At 45.9% G+C, this 22,962-nt stretch overlaps 1 protein-coding gene across 3 annotated transcripts in view; it reads left to right on the top strand.

The window, feature by feature from the left end:
• ThrRS (threonine--tRNA ligase) overlaps positions 1–22,962 on the top strand; it is a 59,564-nt gene that overhangs the window by 17,432 nt on the left and 19,170 nt on the right. For all 3 annotated transcript variants that reach the window (XM_068346590.1, XM_068346588.1, XM_068346589.1), the window contains 4 exons: positions 144–296; positions 1,327–1,527; positions 4,055–4,309; positions 12,375–12,494. In XM_068346590.1, the coding sequence (XP_068202691.1) occupies positions 144–296; positions 1,327–1,527; positions 4,055–4,309; positions 12,375–12,494 (729 nt within the window). The remainder of the gene's footprint in view (positions 1–143; positions 297–1,326; positions 1,528–4,054; positions 4,310–12,374; positions 12,495–22,962) is intronic.

Here is a 22,962-nt window from a genome sequence, read left to right as displayed (position 1 = left end):
TTTTGTAGTAATATCAAGTTACCTTTGTGGTGCTAAATAAGAAAGAGTACATTGACCTTTTAGTATCTGCTACAAAAGTAATGTGGTGTACATTAAAATTACCATCCTACTTTTTGTGTAACTAAGCCAGATTTCTGTTTCAGATGAAAAAGAAGGAGAAGGGGGGCGGAGGTGGAAAGGGTTTAGGGGAAATGAACCCTTGGCCCGAATTCATCCAGGAACGTCTTGATTTGTGGGACAGGTTAAAGAAGGAAGCTGACGAAGCATTGGCCTCTAAGGTGTCCGAGCCCATTCAGGTTGGTATTGTAGTTGCAGTCATCTCCATATTTTTAAAGGATATAATTGTGTAAATTTAGGGGTTATTTGCAATTGTCATGAGAAAAAAGCCCTCAGAAAGATATTGGGAGTTAAATGGCAGGACAGGATTGAAAATGAAACTATTTGAGATTACCTGAGTGCCATATGTGGATGAGATCATGATGAGGGGTAGATGGAGATGGGTTGGGCATGCTCTTTGCACTCCCCAAGAGAGATTACTGAGTAGTTCACCAAATGTTCAGCTGGGTTCCACAAGGCGCTAGAAGAGTTGGAAGACCCAGGCCTACATGGCTGAGGACTGTGAAGTGCAAAGTAGATGATGAATGGTGAAGTATTGAGACAACTGGTGAAATCTGTGGCCCTTTGCGTCAATAGGCGTAGGAGATGATGATGATGAGGGCTTATTTAGATGTAGTGTACTTTGTAGGTGTCCCCTGTTACACTGGTTAGTTATATGTTTTGCTTTATTGATTTACACCTTTTTTTTTTTTTTTTTAAACATGGGAGGTGGCATTGCATCACAACATAAATTATAATACACACACTTTCTTCTGAGCTTTTCAGTTGAGTTTTTATTTTTATCAACTGGATCAACCATAAGAGAGCAGAAATGTTTGGTACTGTCAAGTGGACATATTAATGAGTAGTTCAGTATAATTTATTTTCTGTAGGTTTTTATGAACAACTTAGGGTGTTCTTATTACACTAGATAAAGTTGAGTCATCGACTCTACTGTACTTAAGAAAATTAAGGTTTAGAAATATATTTTGGGGTATTGCCTTCTTTATTCTTTTCTCAACAGTAATAACTCTTAAAGGCATCTTTATTTCATGACTTCCTGTAGGATTTCCCTTCTTGCAAAGAAACTCTATTGTCCAGTTACTGTACTGTTTATCATTCCACTGTGTGGGGGAGTTTGTCAGGGAAACCTGCATGAATCAGTGACTATTTGCCTTCATTGCTAAGAAACCTATTGTATATATGACCTAACTGTTTTCCTATTTTCAGATAACTTTGCCAGATGGGGCTGTGAAAGATGGAAAATCATGGCAGACCACTCCTTTCGAAATAGCACAGGGCATTTCCCAGGGCTTGGCTGAGAACACTGTAGTGGCAAAAGTTAATGGTGTCGTTTGGGACCTTGATCGTCCATTTGAAGAAAGCTCTACCTTGGAACTTCTCAAGTTCGACAATGACGAGGCCAAAGCTGTAAGCATTAATATTGGAAAAGTCTGAGTTGGTGCAGAATGTATTATTTACTCTGCAACAGAATTCTATTTTTACTCTTTATCAAATTTTATTTCTACTGTCTCAACCGTAATATCTGTTGCTGTAATACTGACGTTTGTTTGTACACCTATACAAACTTTCACCTTTTAAAATAGGGAATAGCTCATTGGAGCTGGAATAGCTGTTGAAATTGTTAACGAGGAGTTGTTAACAACACGTGATGAGCACAGTCGAGTAGCCTCACCTACCCACCTGTAAAAGAGATTGCTTTTGCCTTGGGTTACAATAAGTACGTACGTATTGTTGCGTCCTATCCAAAGTTATTTAATATTTTTCTTATACTTTTTGGTTTGAATTGTGATGGCTTCGTGTGTGGTAATAATGGAACGGAGCAGGATTGCAAGTATATATTGAACACTGCTTCAGTTTATTATATATCCAATCACTACTTAGGGGCATACAGTAGTTGTTTACAATTACAGTACTGTATCCACGTTACCGAGTGTAGATCGTTGGCCACCTGTAGTAGGGCATTTGCTTTGAGTAGCAAAAAAGGCTAAGTGTTTTCCGGTGATATCCTTGGCAAGCCCATGAATTGCCGGAGAGTGCGCTTAGCGTTTTGCGCATATACCCAGAAGTTTCTGGGTGTACTGTATGTTAGTCCCGAGGAATATGCATCAGGAGCAGAGAGAGAACTCGGATCTACATGGGGAATTTTTTTCAAGGTTGTGGAGTGATAGATGATAGCCACATAACAGCATGTGCTGGAAATTCAGACATGTAGACTGCTGACAACAAATGACTTAGGAAGGCCAAGCTTTCTTAGTTCTTGAAGGTAGACTCAATATCTAGAGGGAGCCGGTAGCCAGTACTACTTCGCTCTTAGTGTCTCAAGTGTTAGTACCAGTGGTAACATCACTGATTCAGCTGTGATCCAAGTGCCAGCAATATCAATGACCCCAACAGGGCCCTGCCCTTGTGGGAGTAAAATGCTGAAGCTTAGAGTATAGTAGCCTCCAGGGCCTGTAAATCTGTATGTACGTCCTGGTGTCATCCCCCTGTGATTAGCTTCAATGCCATTCCCCTGATTCTGTGTTATAAGTGCCAGCAAGTGTGCTGTTTCCTCCTTTGTCCCCGAGTGTTTTGTTTCCTGTCTGAGCAATTCATGTGGTTCCTCTCTTGAGGGAGCTTCTTTGATGAAATGTACTTTAACGTACAAACGAACGAACAGCTGTATTGCTCTTGATATAAACAAAATTTTTGATGAAAAGTAACATTTCACTAAACTGAATCAAACAATAATGCGTGTAGTATCATATTAAGATATAAGAATGGCAATATATTCCATTAATTTCATTTATAAGTTGATGGGTGCTACCATCTATGCTTTCCATATCAGCTGATTATGGCAATCTTCCAAAGAATCTTTATTTCCCAAAAGAAATAATTAATGCTTGAACTATAATTTTATCTTACTGAGGTACTTGATTATACAGCTTGGGAAATTACTAATTTTTCACTCAATTTGTAAGATAGTTTTTGTGCAATTTGGATTACCTCTTAATAAACGGAATACAGTACACCATCTTGGACTTAGTGTAAACAAAGGAATTTCATAAATTCTTATAAGATTATAACAAAACACTTTTTTTTTTTCATTTATCCCTCCAGTTTTGGACAGAGCTTCCCCCGATTCCAAACATTTAGCAGCTATGATCAGTGTTTTTTCACCTTCAAATACAGCTTGTTGTTTATAGTTGGTAGTATATATCCTTGATGTTTTCTCAGAGCGAATAATTTAGAATATTTCGATGTTATTCTACTTAATGTTGTAGCATAACTACAGCAATGATTTACTGTGTATGATGATTGAAATACAGGCAAAACAGCTGTACAGTAATCAAATTCGTTTGTTCATGACAAAACTGCTGGTTTTTGTTCAATTTCTATTCTGGCTTTGTTTCCACAACATTTATAACATTACTAACATTGTATTCATTTGTTTTTACTTTTTTTTAATGAATAAATTTTACAGCTACAAAATATCAATCAAAATATTAGATTTTTTATGCAAATCGAAGCGTGGGACAATTATTTTCTTTGTATCTTCAAGAATTTGTTCATCGAAGCTTCAAATACCGGGTCATTGGTGTATTGAAATGATACATTTCATAAAAGAAATGGCTTTTTACTCTAAAGATATGGTCAGTTTTTGTTTTATTTACAATGAAATAGCAGTCTTTCAAGCTAGACCTTTTTCCTTCAGGAATACTTTTATTATAAACTGTTCCCAGTGTGAGCAGATCAGGTTATTGAGGTCAAGAATTTGAAGAGAAGGGGTCTTCCATCACCTGACCTCTCCTTTTTGTAATGATTACAGATTTAGCTCATATCTGTTCGTATGCTATGTAAAGAGAGTGAAGAACATGCGTACACTATTATACCATGAGTAGCATACTGTACAATATTTTTATATTTTGTATTAACTTTCTGTCTTTGGTTGTAGGTCTTTTGGCATTCCTCTGCACATATCCTCGGCGAGGCGTTGGAGCGCGTCTATGGTGGTCACTTGTGTTATGGTCCTCCTATAGAAGAAGGCTATTTCTATGATTTCCACACTGAGGGAGCAGGAGTGTCAAACCTGGATTTCCCTGGAATCGAAGATGTCATGAAAAAGATAACCAAAGAAAAGCAGCCTTTTGAAAGACTAGAAATGAAGAAAGCAGACTTATTAGAAATGTTCAAGTATAATCAATTCAAGGTTAGTCTTTTGGAAGAGTTTGAATCTTTTAAAAGGGAAATCGAGTTTGAATCTTTTAAAATGGAAATTGAGTTTGAATCTTTTAAAATGGAAATTGTGATCATATATTTTCAATTAGTAAGATGTAACATTATTTCATTAGGTTTTCAGTTTTGCATTTAGAAGTGCTGAATAATGAGATAATTACTCCTGACATTTTAGCAATTTCAATCTGTTCTCATCTGTCTTTTGATAACCTTTTATTTGTTCCGTAACCGAAATACAAACCACGCTATTTACAAAGGGTTATTACTTTTAGCGTAGCTGAAATGGCGAGCCATTAGAATTTAACGAGGGTGTATTACCCCCGCGCTAGTTAGCGGGGGGGTAGGGGAGTGGTAGCTAGCTACCCCTCCTCCCCCTCACACACAGGTGAATACTCACTTTCACTTTTGGCTCGGACTGTGACGGACGTCTCTGTCTTGGTCCTCGCTTGGCAGCCATTGTCTGTTTTGTCTTTACTTAATCGCTTACTTTTCTTTTACTCAATATATATGTAAACATGTTTTCATGTTTGTATATATATTTGAGTATAGAAATAAGTAAGTTTCCTTTTCAGATGTGTGTGTGTAGTGTACGATATCTACGTGGAGGCCTCGGCAGTTAGGCCACCACGGCCTAATTTTATGGGTTGCGATCGAGTTTGACTTCGGTCTTTCTCTCTCTCTCTCTCTTGAGGTCGTTCACCCTTTTACTATGTTTTACTACGCCCTTGTAGCTTCCTTCCCGTGTGGGTGGGGTTGCTACGCCGTACATTTTGTCTCAATTAGTTTATGAATCTAATTGTAGTTGTTAATTTTTCAGCTTGTAGAACGATTCCTTTCGGGGTTTTCGTTTTTATCTTTAGTGTTCATTCATTTTTAAATTACATAATTACATAGTTACATAATTATAATTGTTATAATTCTGTTTTGGTTACAGCTCTCCTTCCGCGAGTGTAAGTGGTTGTGAGGGCACGTGCCTGTTGTGTAATTCTTGTTCCTTTTCCTCGGGATTCCTCTTCGGAGCCTTCCCGGGGGAATGAATGTGTACTAATATTATTTGTTTTATTTTTTTACAGTTACCGATCTAGTTCGTTTCTGTAATATAGCAACGGTGTGAGCTGTCTGGTTGAGTCCTGGGGATTCGGCTGTTGCTGCCTCCCCCCTTGTATTGTCGTCAGGGGCGTGTCTCCTTCTACTGGTAGTACTCCCGTGTCGACGGACAGCTCTCCAGTTCATTTTAGAACAGTCAGGAGGCTTGCCTCCTTGGGCGGATAACTTTCCTTCCGAGGGAAGTTTTTTCCTGTCCAGGCTTGAGCTTTTCCTCTTTTGGGGGGTTCTTCTCTTGCCTTTTTTTCGTGCGACTATGCTCTTGGTGCTGAGCGGTCGCACCTGCAGTTTCGCTCAAGGGGCTGGGCAACTGCAGGGGCTCCTCTTCGGAGGATTGCCCCTTTTAGGTCACTGGCTGACCAGTCTCTTCCACGAAGTGTTTCTCTGTCGTTCGCGAGAGAGTACACTCATAGAGACTCCTCTTCGGAGGTTTCTTCTGTTGCTGTTGCTGTTGGCCTCCCTCGCCGTAAGGCCCTCCGTCCGCCTCGTCGTAAGGGCCTCTCATCTCCCTATAAGGGTGCTTGAGGCGCCTTTTTGAATCTCCGTTTGCAGCCTACAACTTCTTTTTCTCGATCTTCCGTCTTGGTGCAGATGGACAGCAGTCTAATCTCGTCTCCCGACGGGCAACGGTCTTCCCGACGGACAACGGTCTTCCCGACGGACAGCGGTCTTCCGACGGACATCAGTCTCCCGGCGGACAACGATCCCTTCGGGGCAAAGGGTTGCCCCCACGGGGGTTCTTCCCTTGCGTGTCAGGGTTTCCCTGCGCGCCCTTCTGTTCGTCAGCGCTCTCCTGTTCGTCAGCGCTCTCCTGTTCGTCAGCGCTTTCAAGATGATCTTCCCTGCGGTTCCTGTTACGTGCCCTGTGCGCCCACGTTCGCCCTCGCGATCTAGAACTTCGGTTCAGGTCGGGGTCAAGGACTCTTCTTTGTGCAGGCTTCCACGCGTAGCCTTCTGCTCGTCAGCGATCATCAGCTCGTCAGCGATCATCAGTTCGTCAGCGATCATCAGCTCGCCAGCGATCGTCAGCTCGTCAGCGATCATCAGCTCGCCAGCGATCTCCGGATCGCCCACGTGTGTTACAGCTGGCACGCCAACGTTCTCCAACACTTCTGAAGGAACATGGTTCGCCAGCTACTAGCTCAACTGCGGATGCTGATCGCCATCGCGCGACCCTCAACTGCAGATGCTGATCGCCATCGCGCGACCCTCAACTGCAGATGCTGATCGCCATCGCGCGACCCTCAACTGCGGATGCTGATCGCCATCGCGCGACCCTCAACTGCGGATGCTGATCGCCATCGCGCGACCCTCAACTGCGGATGCTGATCGCCATCGCGCGACCCTCAACTGCGGATGCTGATCGCCATCGCGCGACCCTCAACTGCGGATGCTGATCGCCATCGCGCGACCCTCAACTGCGGATGCTGATCGCCATCGCACAACCCTGAACGATTGCCCGCTTACGCATGCTGCTCCTCATCGCACAACCCTGAACGATCGCCCTCTTGCGGATGCTGATCACCATCGCACCCTTTCACGCGATCATTCACCTGCGCATGCTGCTCGCCATCGCACAACCCTGAACGATTGCCCGCTTACGCATGCTGCTCCTCATCGCACAACCCTGAACGATCGCCCTCCTGCAGATGCTGATCACCATCGCACCCTTTCACGCGATCATTCACCTGCGCATGCTGCTCGCCATCGCACAACCCTGCACGATTGCCCGCTTACGCATGCTGCTCCTCATCGCACAACCCTGAACGCTCGCCCTCTTGCGGATGCTGATCACCATCGCACCCTATCACGCGATCATTCACCTACACATGCTGCTCGCCATCGCTTACCGCCAGCGATCTTCTTCACCTACGCGGCAGCACGATCCCTCGCCGTCACGCCCATTCGCCTGCGCGCCCGCGCGATCGCTCGCCTGCGCGCCCGCGCGATCGCTCGCCTGCGCGCCCGCGCGATCGCTCGCCTGCGCGCCCGCGCGATCGCTCGCCTGCGCGCCCGCGCGATCGCTCGCCTGCGCGCCCGCGCGATCGCTCGCCTGCGCGCCCGCGCGACCGCTCGCCTGCGCGCCCGCGCGACCACTCGCCTGTGCGCCCGCGCGACCATTCGCCTTTGCGCGACCGTTCGCCCTCGCGCGACCATAGTTCGCGGCGAATTCCACAGCCGGTGGTAGCAGCAGGGACGCGTGCTCCTAGGCGGCACTCGGGATCACCTCCATCCAAGCACAGGTTGGTAGTGCAGGACGAAGACAGGTCAGTACAGCATTCTTCCCACCTTCTTTTCAGGCAGGAACCGTCGTGTCCTCTCCAAAGGATCGCCCGATCCCTTTCACCTTAGCGAGGATTTCGGACTCTGTGTCCTTGGAGCAGCAGACATGGTTTGATCCGCTGGCACGGGCGTTAATGAGGGTTATGAAACCAGCACTCACCGGCCAGGGTAACAAACCAGCGGCTGTCTCTCCTACGCTGAAGAGAAAGAGAGGAGTGGACTTCGTGGTGACTTCCCCCAGGGCGAAGTTGGTTCCCAAGAGGTCGGTCTCGAGGGCCCCCTCTCCTGCACGAGTACTCTCTCCTTCTCCCGCCCTGGAAGGATTTTTGGCGGGGGGGCTTTCCGTTGAAGATTTCTCCATCGGACAAGGGGTGACTGCTTACCTCTTCCTCTAGGAGCTTACCAGGTTCTTTCCCTCCTCGGTTACGGCCCGAGGTTTGGTTCAAGGAAGCTACAGGAAGATCAAGGGTACTTTCCTCCTCTCGAGCTCAGGCACCTTGGCCTTTCGTCGTTAAGTATCTACTTGCGGACAAGCTCGATGTTGTACCATCTGGACGCACTGACTGAAGGCTTCCTTCGGGTGTCTCATCTGTGGAGGTCAACGACCTCAGACACCCTTCCATCCTTGAGAAGAGTTTTGTCTTTGCCCAAGGACAGAGACTTAAACATCTGCTGTGCGGAGTAAATCGACTTCCGGTTTCACTCCTCCAAGGCGCTTTCTTCCAGACTCTGCAGGGCTCCAGCTCCCTTTTCTTTCAACCACGTCGGCCTAAGTTATCGGCTACGACAACTGGGACAAGGTGTCCAATTGCAGTTTCCTCCTGTCAGGAACAGATGGCACGGGAGACTCCCCCGGGGGGGCATAGTCCTAAAAGGAGTTCACGAACTCTAGGATTGCAGGTTTTTTCGCTGGGAGGATGCTTAAGGTTACTCATCCGAATGACAGCTTCCCGATGCCCATTCCCGCACAATCTCTGTGAGTAGCCAAGGATATCGCGCCTGCCGTCTCTGTCAGCGAATTCAGTGTCTCTGAACCTCTATGCCATAGCATCAGCAGAGTTGCCCGGTTGGGCAGAATGATCCATACCTTAGGCGAAGGTCTTCCTTAGGATCATCGACGGCTTCACCCCCGGCCCCCTCAGTCGATCCTTTCTTGTAAGGAAGGATCTGAGAGGGGATGTCCATAGTCGACCTCTCAGCCCTGATCAAGTTTGTCGAACAAACTTTGGCCAGCGTAGACCAGCAGAATCGATCAGACTGGTAACGAGGCGACAGGACTCCTTTAACCCTGGATCGGAAGGACGGGTACTTTCAGTTTCCATTCCATCCATCTTCCAGGGTGCTCGTCGAATTCAGCCTAAACTGCAAGTATTCCTGCTTATGATGCAGTGTGGCTATCCCGCCGTGGCATAGCAGGTTTGTTTCCCCAGAGAACTCTCCCTGCCTTCCTCTTGGCCGCTCAGGTGCAGACTTCCGCCTCCTCTGCTGTTTGGAGGGCTGGTCAACTCCGGTAGGCTCGGGTTTCGACCTTCTTCAGCGCCGGGAAAAGCTTCCGAATGCTGACCATGAGTGTGGGCTCATGGTATTTTGCTTGGAGCCTTCTCTTCCTCTGCCTCAACATCTGGAGTATCTGGCCATGATATTGAGTCAACCGCCTTACCACGTTGGAAACCCCGCTTCTCGTCCGTCCAGCGAGGTTAAGCAACGTCGGTACTTGGATGGGTGACCACCTGGGGACGCCAGATTCTGTTACCACATCCTCCGAGCCTTCCTTTCGGTTGACTGTGGCAAGACTGAGGAGAGTCGCAGTACCTGTTCTCAGTCAAGCAGAGTTTTCAGCCCTACCTTGGAACGTTCCTAGTTCTTCTTTCCTCATTGACCCGTTTATAGTCCGAACGGTCGCCTCAGGATAAGTTCCATGTGGGGCGATCCAAGTTCCGGTGGCTTCAGGCAATGTTTAACCGGACTCCCTGGCCCTATGGGACCAGCGGAACTATTAAACCTGCAATGGGTGTTGACCTATGGAGCCTCTTGATGGTAGTGGATATTCTCGTCCTTTCCCCACATTCTTGATGCGGTTCTCGGACTCGTCAAAGGAAAGGGGGGGGGGCATGTTCCGGTCCAGGCCTATGGTCAAGACCTGAAGGATACCTCTCCATCATTCAGGCAGGCTTAAGGGCCTTAGTCTGGCCCCTCTTCAGATCCTACCGCTCCTGCCAAGTCGCCCCGTTGCGTGTCGACTTCATGCTAACCAGCAGGGGACGCATTTTCACACCTTCACATCTTGCAGTAGAGATACCGGGATGATTGAGATTCTCTCAATTCCACCATCGGCTCTCTCATTCCAGGCAGGGGAATGTTTCTCTCAGACTATCCGAGCAGAGCCTCATAGAGAGAGTGTACCTAAGGGTCTTTGACCTTGGGTAACCAGCAAGTGCTGGTCTGGGGGACCTGATCGCGACAGCTTGGAACCTCAAGCTTCCGCTAGTTTTCCCCCCAGTCTCAGACCCCGAGACTCTGGCAAGATGCATTCCGGTGATGGTGGGACAACTTCGACGCCTGCGTCTTCCCTCCTTTTTGTCTGCGGACAATGGGTCTCAACAAAACCAGGTTGTCTGTCAACCTTTCAATGGGAGAGCTCCACTGGGACTATGCGCAGAACGGTTTCTGGACCCTCTGCTTCCCCTGACGGAACTCCCGGGAGAGCTTCTCCCACGGCGCAGACTACTCAAGCAACCACACTGCGACATCTCTCCCGAACCGGGACGTCGCTTCGGCTTCATGCCTGGAGACACTACGCTTCCTCCTCTAGAAGAGACAACCCGCTACAGTCGCGGTACGGAGGTCGCGTCATCTGCGATAGTCATCCACAGGGGTCTCCCAGGCAAAGTGAAGAGTCTAAGGTGGTTGGTGCCGTGGGAGATATACCTCTTCCCGTGAGGCCTCTTCTCCAGCAATAACGGTCTTATTGCCTTTCGGCGGGAGGAAACTCCTTTCCGCTCTTGGCAATGAAGCCTGTCGCTCAGCCTTTCCCTGACCTTCAGGCTTAAAGGAATAACTTTTTCCTGCCCGCTGGATCTATCCTCGCTCATGCGAAGCTACGATCGTCCCTGCCCTAGTCGGAGGAAGACCTCCAACTTGGAGCATGGCTCGGACTTTTAGTCCTTTAAGAGATCTTCTCAAGACCCTTTTATGACAGGCCTCGGATTGTATTCCGCCTTGGGTCTTCTGCTCACTCTGGCCACGGCCAGTGTGTAAGCAATCTTCTTGGTCTCTTACTACTCCCCCCCCTTTCTAAGGAAGAGGGGAAGGCAACATTCAGGCTCGCTCCTGAGTTGTTGGCTAGACTCAGAATCTGAGGGTCCCGACCCTTCGGTCCGATTCATTCAAGATTTTGAGTCTCCATTCTGTGTCTGATGTCCCAAGACCTTCTCTTTCTTGCCAGTACAGGAATCGAGAGGTTAGCGCTGGGAACAGCTGCAGTTTGGCCTCAGTTGCAGCCGATTTGGGAACACAAGGAGGACATGGGGGGAGAGTCACCAGTATACCTCTTCAGCCCGGACTCAAGGACATTCATCTCGACCTGTCTTCAGACCCTCCCCCGTCACGTCGCCCTACAGCACGATGTTGGATACATCGCAACGTCCCTCGCCTTCGAGTAATACTACTCTGTGACGCAGGTGCTACAAGCTGGAGTCTGGAAGCGTCTGATGACCTTCGCAGCCCGCTTCCTGCAGGGCGTGACCCACAGGAGTCTCGATACGTTTTCTATCGCTCTGTGGTGGCTACACAACAGCTGGTCTAACCTCAGGCTCCTTTTTGGACAGGTAGCAGAAGGTTGAGGGCATTGTTATCAGGTTTTAGTCTGCATGAACGAAAGAAGTATGTCTGGCCCTTACTTCTTTCTTCATCATCCCCTCTACGGGGAAGCAGCATCCTGGTCTCTGCATAGCTGACCTCGAACCTCTGCAGGTAAACCATGCTTCCTTGTGTTCCGAGTATTGAGTCAATACTGTTGCGTCCCCCATACCCTGACGAGGTGGTATTGGGAACGTCCTAACCCAGAGTTCCTTCTGGAACTCCAGGTCAACTGCCTAGGACGGGTCACACTTCTTCCTTCACACACAAGCTTACGTAGGCCACATGGTTCCTTGCGGTGCAAGGAACTTGTGAGGTGCAGGGACTCCTTTTCTCGAGTGCGACTCACTCGGATTCTGAGTCCCCGGGTAAAGCCAAAGCCAGTATGGCTGGGGACTTTCCACCCTTCCTAAGGGATAAGTCACCCTTTGTAAATAGCGTGGTTTGTATTTCGGTTACGGAACAAATGACAAATTCGAAGATAATTTGTATTTTTCCTAACCATACAAACCTTAGCTATTTACACATATTTGCCCGCCAGCCCTGTCCCCCAAGACAAGTCCTACCTCTAAGTGAAAGTGAGTATTCACCTGTGTGTGAGGGGGAGGAGGGGTAGCTAGCTACCACTCCCCTACCCCCCCGCTAACTAGCGCGGGGGTAATACACCCTCGTTAAATTCTAATGGCTCGCCATTTCAGCTACGCTAAAAGTAATAACCCTTTGTAAATAGCTAAGGTTTGTATGGTTAGGAAAAATACAAATTATCTTCGAATTTGTCATATTATTTTTTGTAGGTCCGTATCCTAAATGAAAAGGTCAAAACTGAAACCACCACTGTTTATCGTTGTGGTCCCCTCATTGATTTGTGTCGAGGACCACATGTTCGACATACCGGGAAAGTTAAGGCCTTTGCTGTAAGTTATTTTCTTTCTGTTTTTTTAGATAATGATAATAATTTCGGGCAAAAACATTTACATACAAAACATTTACAAAAAAAAAGACTCTGTCCAAGTCCATGTGGAGCAGAGCTCTTCGGGCAATTTAATATTTAAGATATTACTGTACATAATGGAAGAGAGAGTGGTGTACCTTGAGAAAATGAAAAAGTAAAACAGAGTAAGGACATGCCAAGGGAAAGCCATATACATAGGCCTAATCTTAATAAAAAAAAAAGAAGAGCAAAGTTATTTGTTTGTCTTTTAAAAGAAGTTATATTTACTTTTATGCAAGCTTGTGAAACAAGGAGCACAATATTGCAGTGTTACTAAGGCTGTTTTTCAGTATTTTTATTTAAATGATATTAGTCGGTTTCATAGTGAACCTTTGAAATCTAGACTTTTAAATATTTAACTTAGCCGGTGAATATATAATAGCTGCTGCTCCAGCGGCTCGACAGAAATACACACAAAAACTCGCGAGCGATCGCTATGAAGGTTGCGGGTGTGCCCACCAGCGCCAACTATCGGCCAGATACCGCACATGCATGTAAACAAGCCTCAATTCTTCTCTGTCGACCTTGACGACAAGACGTATCAATACTCGCTGTATAACCTGGAGTTTTCTCAACATATTTGGTGAAGTACTTCATTTTGGTTTGAGCTTTCGCAGTGCAGGTGTTTTTCCTCAACTTGAACTCTTTGTTGGACAGATTTAATTGTTGATGACTTGGATTGTTTTTTGGACTTTCTTTGACTAATTCAAAATGGCTGACGCTTCACAGGCCCCTAGATTTCGTAAGTGTAATGCTAGGGATTGCAATAGGCGTCTTCCAAAGGCCTCTCTCGACCCACATACTGTGTGTTCTAATTGTCGGGGTAAAACCTGTCAATTAGGAGATCGGTGTGAGGAATGCGTGGGCCTTTCGGAATTCGATTGGCTCGAATACGACAAGTATTCTCGTAAGCTAGAGAGAGATAAGGTAAGGAGGAATTCCTCTAGATCAGTAGATTTTTCCTCTCCACATGCCCCTGAACCTAATCCTTCCCCTGTAGTGGTTGTGCCTGAACCCCCTACTGGCTCTCAGGAACCATCGATGCGAGACATGTTACGTGCCATTCATGCCTTGGGTGAAAGAGTTGAGTCGTTAGCAACAGATCGTAATCAACTCATGGCTGACGTTAAAGAGCTAAAGTGTCAGAGTGCCACAGCGGAAAATCGTGGGAAAGTGATTAGTGCGCAAAGTGTTGTCAGTGTTGCGACCGAGGGTTCGTCTGTTCGTGCCTGTCGTTCGCCTAGTCCGAGACCTCTTGCAAGCTCCCAAGCCCAGGGGAGAAGTAATGTCGTACGACTTATGGGTTCGAGGGGCCTTGATCAGCGAACAGACGTTCCCTCTATGGTAACAGGCGTGTCTCATCAAGATCGCCCCTACCATAAGACGAGAGAGACCATTTTCTCCTCGTCATCCGAAGGCTTTTCGCATAAGAAACCGTGGAGCAAGGTTTCTAGGCCCCTTAAGCGAAAGTCGGTCCCTTCAGGACAGGTCCAGCGTCCTGGTTGTAGCCATTGGGACAGCTCTGACCCTTTGCAGTCATCGGAAGACTGCTCGCCGCCTAAGCAGCAACGTTACACAGGCTCAGAGAGTCTTGGTGTAGGCAAGGTTGTGTAGTCTCAGACGTTAACCCCGTCTTTTACCGCACCCTTTCCCGTTGATCCTAAATGGGTTGTGCTGCAAGACATGCAGATCAAGCTCGCCTCCCTTATGGAAGACTATTCTGCCGAAAATGTTCATGATGATCCTCGCCGCTTAACTCATCGAGATCCTGGCCTTCAGCCGCCAAAACGAGCCTTTGCTCGTCCTGTTGACGTTGGCGTTGCTAAGTCACGTCAGTCACGCTTTGTAGAGCCTCACTCGATGCAGTCACGTGTTGACTTTCAGCCGCATATGGACGTTCAGCCACTTCCTAATGCTCTTGTTGACGTTCAGGACGTTCGCCAACCAGCGGAGTTGACTTGTTTTGACGCTGAGCGTCAACCACCGCAGTCTAGAGTTGTTTTGACTGCTCAGTCTAGGCAGTCAAAACAGTCTCGAGTTGACGTCGAGCGTCCTCCCGCTCCTGTTGTTGTTGACAGTCAGGCTGTTAAGCAGTTACATGACGTAGCGTCCTGGACTGCTACTAATGCACCAGTGCGTGTGGACTCTGCGTGTCAAGCATTGCCAACCCCTTTGCTTGTTACTCAGCAGTTGTCGGATGAGGATCCTTCAGATGAGGACGTTGCTGACCCTCATCATGATGATCATCCTTCGGATGTAGACGAACCTAGAACGGTTCCTCCATCAATGGACTTTAAGAAAGTCATGTTAATTTTCAAGGAGCTTTTTCCCGATCACTTCGTCACTGTTGCTCCTCGTTCGCCACCGTCTGAGTTTGCTCTAGGCTTACCTGCTAACATGCCAGCCTTTACAAAGCTAGTGCTCTCTCGCTCTTCCAAGAGAGCTTTACGACTTTTAGGCGACTGGTTGGATACCAGGAGGAGTTTGGGGAAGACGGCCTTTGCCTTCCCTCCGTCAAAGCTCTCGTCTAGATCGAGCGTCTGGTATGCCACGGGAGAAGTTCTCGGCTTGGGAGTCCCTGCCTCTGCCCAGGGTGACTTCTCAAGCCTCGTAGACTCTCCCCGCCGCCTAGCCATGAGACGCTCGAAGATTAGTTGGTCCTCCTCGGACCTTCACCATCTGCTGAAAGGCGTATACAGAGCCTTTGAAGTTTTCAACTTCCTTGACTGGTCTTTGGGAGCTTTAAGTAGGAAAATCTCATCGGCTGATAGAGATGTCTCCTTACTGATAATGTCCTGTATGGATAAAGCCATCCGCGATGGTTCCAATGAGCTCGCCTCCTCTTTTACGTCGGGAGTCTTAAAGAAGCGAGAGTCCCTTTGCTCTTTTCTTTCGGCAGGAGTTACTCCCTGTCAGAGATCAGAACTGCTCTTTGCTCCCTTATCAAAGTTTTTGTTTCCGCAACAATTGGTTAAGGACATAGCTTCTTCGCTTGTGCAGAAGGACACCCATGACTTGATGGCGTCCTCTGCTCGCAAGGGGACTCCTTCTACATCCTTTTCTGCTAGACCCAGGATCGACACTCCGGCGTCCAGATTTATCCCGCCCTTTCGTGGCAGAGCTCCCACCAGGGGAAGTACTCGTGCCGAGGGAAAGAGAGGAAAGAGAGGAGCCAAGTCCTCACGTGGCAGAGTCTGACTGCCCACAGCCTCAGACAGCAGTAGGAGCCAGATTGAAGAGCTTCTGGCAGGCCTGGGAGAAGAGGGGCGCAGACCAACAGTCTGTTCGGTTGCTCAGAGAGGGGTACAAAATTCCATTTGTACGCAAACCTCCTCTAGCGACATCCCCCATCGACCTCTCTCCCAGGTACCGAGAGGAGTCAAAGAGACAAGCCCTAAACCTAGAAGTGTCTCTGTTGCTAGAGAAGGGAGCGGTGGTGAAAGTCTCGGACCTTCAATCACCGGGGTTTTACAACCGTCTCTTCCTAGTACCGAAGAAGACAGGAGGTTGGAGACCGGTGCTAGACGTCAGTGCGCTCAACGTCTTTGTTACGAAAACAAAGTTCACTATGGAGACCACGAAATCAGTCTTAGCAGCGGTCAGAAAGGGAGACTGGATGGTCTCTCTCGACCTACGAGACGCGTACTTCCACATCCCTATACACCCAGATTCCCAACCGTTTCTGAGGTTTGTTTTCAAGAATGTGGTATACCAGTTTCGGGCCCTGTGCTTTGGCCTAAGTCCTGCTCCTCTCGTGTTTACGAGGCTTATGAGGAATGTAGCAAAATTCCTCTATTTATCGGGAATCCGAGCCTCCCTGTACTTGGACGACTGGCTTCTCAGAGCCTCGTCCAGTCATCGCTGTCTGCAGGATCTTCATTGGACATTGGATCTGACCAAGGAATTGGGACTTTTGGTCAACCTAGAAAAGTCCCAGCTGATTCCATCCCAAACTATACTGTATTTAGGGATGGAGATTCGCAGTCCAGTTTTTCGGGCTTTTCCGTCTGCCACCCGAATAGAGCAAGCCCTGCTCAAAGTCCAACTAATGTTGAAGAGAGAACGGTGCTCAGTCAGGAATTGGATGAGTCTAGTAGGAACTCTATCATCCCTGGAGCAGTTTGTCTCGCTAGGAAGACTACACCTTCGACCTCTCCAGTTCCATCTAGCCTTTCACTGGAAGAAGGACAAGACGTTAGAGACGGTCTTAATCCCGGTCTCCGAACCAGTAAAGGCATGCCTGAAATGGTGGAACGACAATATCAATCTGAGAGAGGGACTTTCCCTAGCAGTTCAGAACCCAAACCACGTACTATTCTCAGACGCGTCGGATTTGGGTTGGGGTGCGACCCTGGACGGTCGGGAATGCTCAGGTCTGTGGACCTCAAGTCAGAGGAGCATGCACATCAACGGCAAGGAGCTTTTGGTAGTCCACTTGGCCTTGATGAAATTCGAGAGTCTCCTTCGAAACAAAGTGGTACAGATCAACTCCGACAATACCACAGCCTTGGCGTACATCTCCAAGCAAGGAGGCACCCACTCCCTCACGCTGTACGAGATCGCAAGGGACCTGCTCATTTGGTCAAGAGATCGAGGCATCTCCCTGTTAACGAGGTTTATCCAGGGCGACTTGAACGTCTTAGCAGACTGTCTCAGTCGGAGGGGTCAGGTAATTCCTACGGAATGGACCCTCCACAAGGACGTGTGCAAGAGTCTTTGGGTGACTTGGGGTCAACCCACCATAGACCTCTTTGCCACCTCGATGACCAAGAGACTTCCAATCTATTGCTCTCCAGTCCCAGACCCAGCAGCAATACACATAGACGCATTTCTCCTAGATTGGTCTCATCTGGATTTATATGCATTCCCACCATTCAAGATTGTCAACAAGGTACTGCAGAAGTTCGCCTCTCACGAAGGGACAAGTTTGACGTTGGTTGCTCCCCTCTGGCCCGCGAGAGAGTGGTTCACCGAGGTACTTCGATGGCTGGTAGATTTTCCAAGAAGTCTTCCTCTAAGGGTAGATCTGTTACGTCAGCCCCACGTAAAGAATGTACACCAAAACCTCCCCGCTCTTCGTCTGACTGCCTTCAGACTATCGAAAGACTCTCAAGAGCTCGAGGCTTTTCGAAGGAGGCAGCCAGTGCGATTGCAAGAGCGAGGAGAGCTTCTACCATTAGAGTATACCAGTCGAAGTGGGAAGTCTTTCGAGACTGGTGCAAGTCAGCATCTGTGTCCTCGTCCAGTACCTCTGTAGCCCAAATCGCTGATTTTCTTTTACATCTGAGAAGGTTCGCTCCCTTTCAGCTCCCACGATCAAGGGCTACAGGAGCATGTTGGCTTCGGTCTTTCGGCATAGAGGCTTAGATCTTTCCAACAATAAAGATCTCCAAGATCTCCTTGAGTCTTTCGAGACCTCTAAGGAACGTCGTTTGGCAACTCCTGGAAGGAACTTAGACGTGGTCCTAAGGTTCCTCATGTCAGACAGGTTTGAGCCATTACATTCAGCCTCCCTGAAGGATCTCACCCTCAAGACACTTTTCCTAGTGTGCTTGGCTTCGGCTAAAAGAGTCAGTGAACTTCATGCCTTCAGTAAGAACATCGGCTTTTCTACAGAAAAAGCCACTTGTTCACTTCAACTTGGTTTCCTAGCCAAAAATTAACTGCCTTCTCGTCCTTGGCCTAAATCTTTTGATATTCCTTGCTTATCAGAGATCGTAGGCAACGAACTGGAAAGAGTATTATGTCCTGTTAGAGCTCTTAAGTTCTATTTAGCTCGTACTAAGTCATTACGAGGTAAATCTGAGGCATTATGGTGCTCAGTTAAGAAACCATCATTGCCTATGTCAAAGAATGCTTTGTCATATTTTATCAGATTTTTAATACGAGAAGCTCATTCTCACTTGAATGAGAAAGACCGATGTTTGCTTAAGGTTAAGACGCACGAAGTTAGAGCTATAGCAACCTCCGTGGCCTTCAAGCAAAATAGATCTCTGCAAAGTATCATGGACGCGACTTTTTGGAGAAGCAAGTCAGTGTTGGCGTCATTTTACTTAAAAGATGTCCAGACTCTTTACGAGGACTGCTACACACTGGGTCCATTGGTTGCAGCGAGTGCAGTAGTGGGTGAGGGTTCTACCACTACACTTCCCTAATTCCAATATCCTTTTTAATCTGTCTCTTGAAATGTTTTTAATATTGTTTTTTGGGTTGTACGGAAGGCTAAGAAGCCTTTCGCATCCTGGTTGATTTGGCGGGTGGTCAAAGTCATTTCTTGAGAGCGCCCAGATTAGGGGTTTGATGAGGTCCTGTTTGTATGGGTTGCAGCCCTTGATACTTCAGCTCCTGGGAGTCTTTCAGCATCCTAAGAGGATCGCTGGGCTTCGTGAGGAAGACAGACTTACAAGGCAGAGTAATCGTCTAAGTCAACTTCCTTACCAGGTACCTATATATTTGGGTTTTGTTATATTATAACTGTCAAAAACTCTAAGCATATACGCTGTAAACTTAATTAACTCTGGTCTCTACCCACCGCCTTGGGTGTGAATCAGCTATTATATATTCACCGGCTAAGTTAAATATTTAAAAATGATATTTTAATTATAAAATAAATTTTTGAATATACTTACCCGGTGAATATATAAATTAAAGGCCCTCCCTTCCTCCCCAATAGAGACGCAGCGGGACGAGAAGAATTGAGGCTTGTTTACATGCATGTGCGGTATCTGGCCGATAGTTGGCGCTGGTGAGCACACCCGCAACCTTCATAGCGATCGCTCGCAAGTTTTTGTGTGTTTTTCTGTCGAGCCGCTGGAGCAGCAGCTATTATATATTCACCGGGTAAGTATATTCAAAAATTTATTTTATAATTAAAATATCATATTAAGAATTTCATTGACTAGAATATTAGGGTATTCCTTTTATTATTATTATTATTACTTGCTAAGCTGCAACCCTAGTTGGAAAAGCAGGCTGCTATAAGCCCAGGGGCTCCAACAGGGAAAGTAGCCCAGTCAGGAAAGGAAAAAGTGAAAAATAAAATATTTTAAGAAGAGTAACATCATTGAAATAAAAATCTCCTATACAAACTTTAATAAAACAAGACAAAGAGAAATTAGATAGAGTAGTATGCCTGAGTGTACCCTCAAGTTAGAGAACTCTAACCCAAGACAGTGGAAGACCATGGTACAGAGGCTATGGCACTACCCAAGACTAGAGAACAATGGTTTGATTTTGGAGTGTCCTCCTCCCCTAAGAGCTGCTTACCATAGCTAAAGAGTCTTTTCTACTCTTAGCAAGAAAAGGTTAAACATTAATGAGGACTGCTGATATTACAATGACATCAAACAGCAAGTCTTACAAAGCCAGTATCATGGTTCAATGGGCTTATGTGTAAATTAAGAAATTGGAACGCATGGTAAGAAGTTTTTTGTTTTTACAGTGCAGTGAGACTTTTTCCTCAATTTTTTTTTTTAAATAGAGAAATTTTAGTAATAGTGTGAGTGAGGATATTACTCATTTTTGCTGAAAGGATAAGAAATATTGGTTTTATGTATTCTAAGCTAATACACCTGCACTGTAGGTTGAACATTGGGTTCGAAGCCTCATTATTGATGGTCTGAAGTCATGAAAACATCTTTAATTCAGTTTAGTAATACTGGAATATCATACATAGTAGTAGTACTCTGCTGATTCTAAATTGATGAGCGTAACTGACAAGAAGTTAATTATTTCGGAATTATCAGGGCTTTTTGCAGTTTGCAGTGGTAGTTTTATCTCCTTTTGGCAACTGTTCGGTGAATAGTGAAGGATGAATAAAAATTTTTAATCATGGATGGTATGATCCTAAATACTGATCTCCGTTGAATTTCCAGTTTACCAGTATTAAAGATTAAGAGGTAATCTGGAAAGGTGGTTTTCTTCATTAACAAAGACACAGTTATTATTCTGAGGTACTTGATCTAGATCTGTAAACTATTTCTCGGTGAAAATGGCAGGTCTTGAAGAGGTTGTTCTTAAAGGAGATATAACTAAAAAAGTGGGTCTCTCTCTCTCTCTCTCTCTCTCTCTCTCTCTCTCTCTCTCTCTCTCTCTCTCTCTCTCTCTCTCGAACCAGGAAGAAAAATTTAAAATGATTTATTAAAGTCGAATAATTAGAGTACAGTAATTCAAATAGGACTTGCTTCACGTATTTCATAAGCCCTTTCTACCGGCAGTTGATTAGAGGTTTAGAGAGTAACTGCTTGGGTAATAATGGAAGCTGGACCTAGGGTAGGACTAATACACAAAATAAACTGTTGAAAAGATAATAGCATAGGTTTTATAAAGAATTTATAATTATTTATCTCCACTGTCTGTTGACTTATAAAATATTAAGTTGTCTTAAACTCCCATCAAATGTAGGTTTGCATATAACCACTTTTTGCATGGTTTTCTGGTCCTTTCATCAGGTCTTTCACCTACCATTTCCATATTTACTTCTTTTCTAGCTATTATTCCTCACAGTTATGGTTAGCCGCTCTTCCAGGAGGAGGACACTCCTAAATTAAACCATTGTTCTCTAGTCTTGGGTTGTGCCATAGTCTGTACCATGGCCTTCCACTGTGTTGGAGTAGAGTTCTCTTGCTTGAGGGCACACTCGGGCACGCTGTTCTATCCTGTTACTCTTCCTCCGTTTTTTAAGCTTACATATGAAAGGAGTTAAGGGAGTAGTAAAAAATCGAGGGTTGGGCATGAATGTTAAGAGAGTTCTGTATGAGAAAGTGATTGTACCAACTGTGATGTATGGATCGGAGTTGTGGGGAATGAAAGTGACGGAGGTAGAAATTGAATGTTTTTGAGATGAAGTGTCTAAGAAATATAGCTGGTGTATCTCAAGTAGATATGGTTAGTAATGAAGTAGTGAGGGTGAGAACGGGCGTAAGAAAGTAGTTAGCAGCTAGAGTGGATATGAATGTGTTGAGGTGGTTTGGCCATGTTGAGAGAATGGAAAATGGCTGTCTGCTGAAGAAGGTGATGAATGCAAGAGTTGATGGGAGAAGTACAAGAGGAAGGCCAAGGTTTGGGTGAATGGATGGTGTGAAGAAAGCTCTGGATGATAGGAGGATAGATGTGAGAGAGGCAAGAGAGCGTGCTAGAAATAGGAATGAATGGCGAGTGATTGTGACGCAGTTCCGGTAGGCCCTGCTGCTTCCTCTGGTGCCTTGGATGACCGGGGAGGTAGCAGCAATAGGGGATTCAGCGTTATGAAGCTTCATCTGTGGTGGATAATGTGGGAGGGTGGGCTGTGCCACCCTAGCAGTACCAGCCGAACTCGGTTGAGTCCCTTGTCAGGCTGGGAGGAATGTAGAGAGGAGAAGTCCCCTTTTTTGTTTCATTTGTTTGATGTCGGCTACCCCCCAGAACTGGGGGAAGTGCCTTGGTATATGTATGTATTGGTGTGCTACTGTCTTAAGCACACATTTGAGTATGAGTTGTTTTCAGATGTATTTAAATGGTTTACTGAATACATCTTAATGGTTTTTAAGTTTTATTGTGAATAAACAACTGAGTTAAACATCTCCATCACTGGAGGAAGCTGTGTTGGTCCACATGACCAATTCTGGTGAAGTTTAGATATGAACTGAACAAATTACCGATATCCCAAATATCGTATACTTGCTTTAATTTAGCTAAGTGACGGAATCGGAAGACACCTGCATCCGGTGACGTCACAAACTTTCACACGAAGAGACAATGTGTTGACATTAAGAAAGAATGGCAACTTAGCAGTATACATCCTGCTTACAATTTGAATGACTACAGCAAATCTCACGGTTAGCTCTTCCAACCAACATGACATATTACGTCATTTGTTTTAAACATGTAATATTACTATTCTAACTATTACATTAGCTCGGCCAGCTATCTCAATTTTTTTTTTACAAAAATTTAACAAGCCGAAACATGGTTACTAGGTGTGACTGGACATACGTATTATTCTTTGTTTAACATTAGCTATATCCAACTGAGGACGAATGTCCAAATAGGCACATCAAAAAATAATAACAATAATGCATACAAAAAAGATATTACCAAAGCAAAAAGAAAAATGCATGATAAAACCAAGATCATATATATGGTACATTGCTAGCAAATGATTACATGGTACCAAAAAACAAAATAAATTCTGGCTTACAAATGATTCGGTAACTTGATAAAGAATAATTGTTACCTTTGTCAGAAACAAGATACTCAATTTTTAGTGCACAAATACGAATTCCTGGTACGTACACGTACCACGGTTTCGTACATATATATATATATATTTATATATAGGGCTGATACATTTTATTAGATGCCCATAGATTCTGTTATATATCTTATATTTTTTTTTTTTTTTCTCTTTTCTT

The sequence above is a fragment of the Palaemon carinicauda genome, chromosome 22 (genome assembly GCF_036898095.1).
Source record: "Palaemon carinicauda isolate YSFRI2023 chromosome 22, ASM3689809v2, whole genome shotgun sequence".
In the NCBI taxonomy this organism is placed as follows: domain Eukaryota; kingdom Metazoa; phylum Arthropoda; class Malacostraca; order Decapoda; family Palaemonidae; genus Palaemon; species Palaemon carinicauda.
The sequence above is the reverse complement of the archived record's forward strand: the minus strand, read 5'-3'. Positions and strand labels throughout refer to the sequence as shown.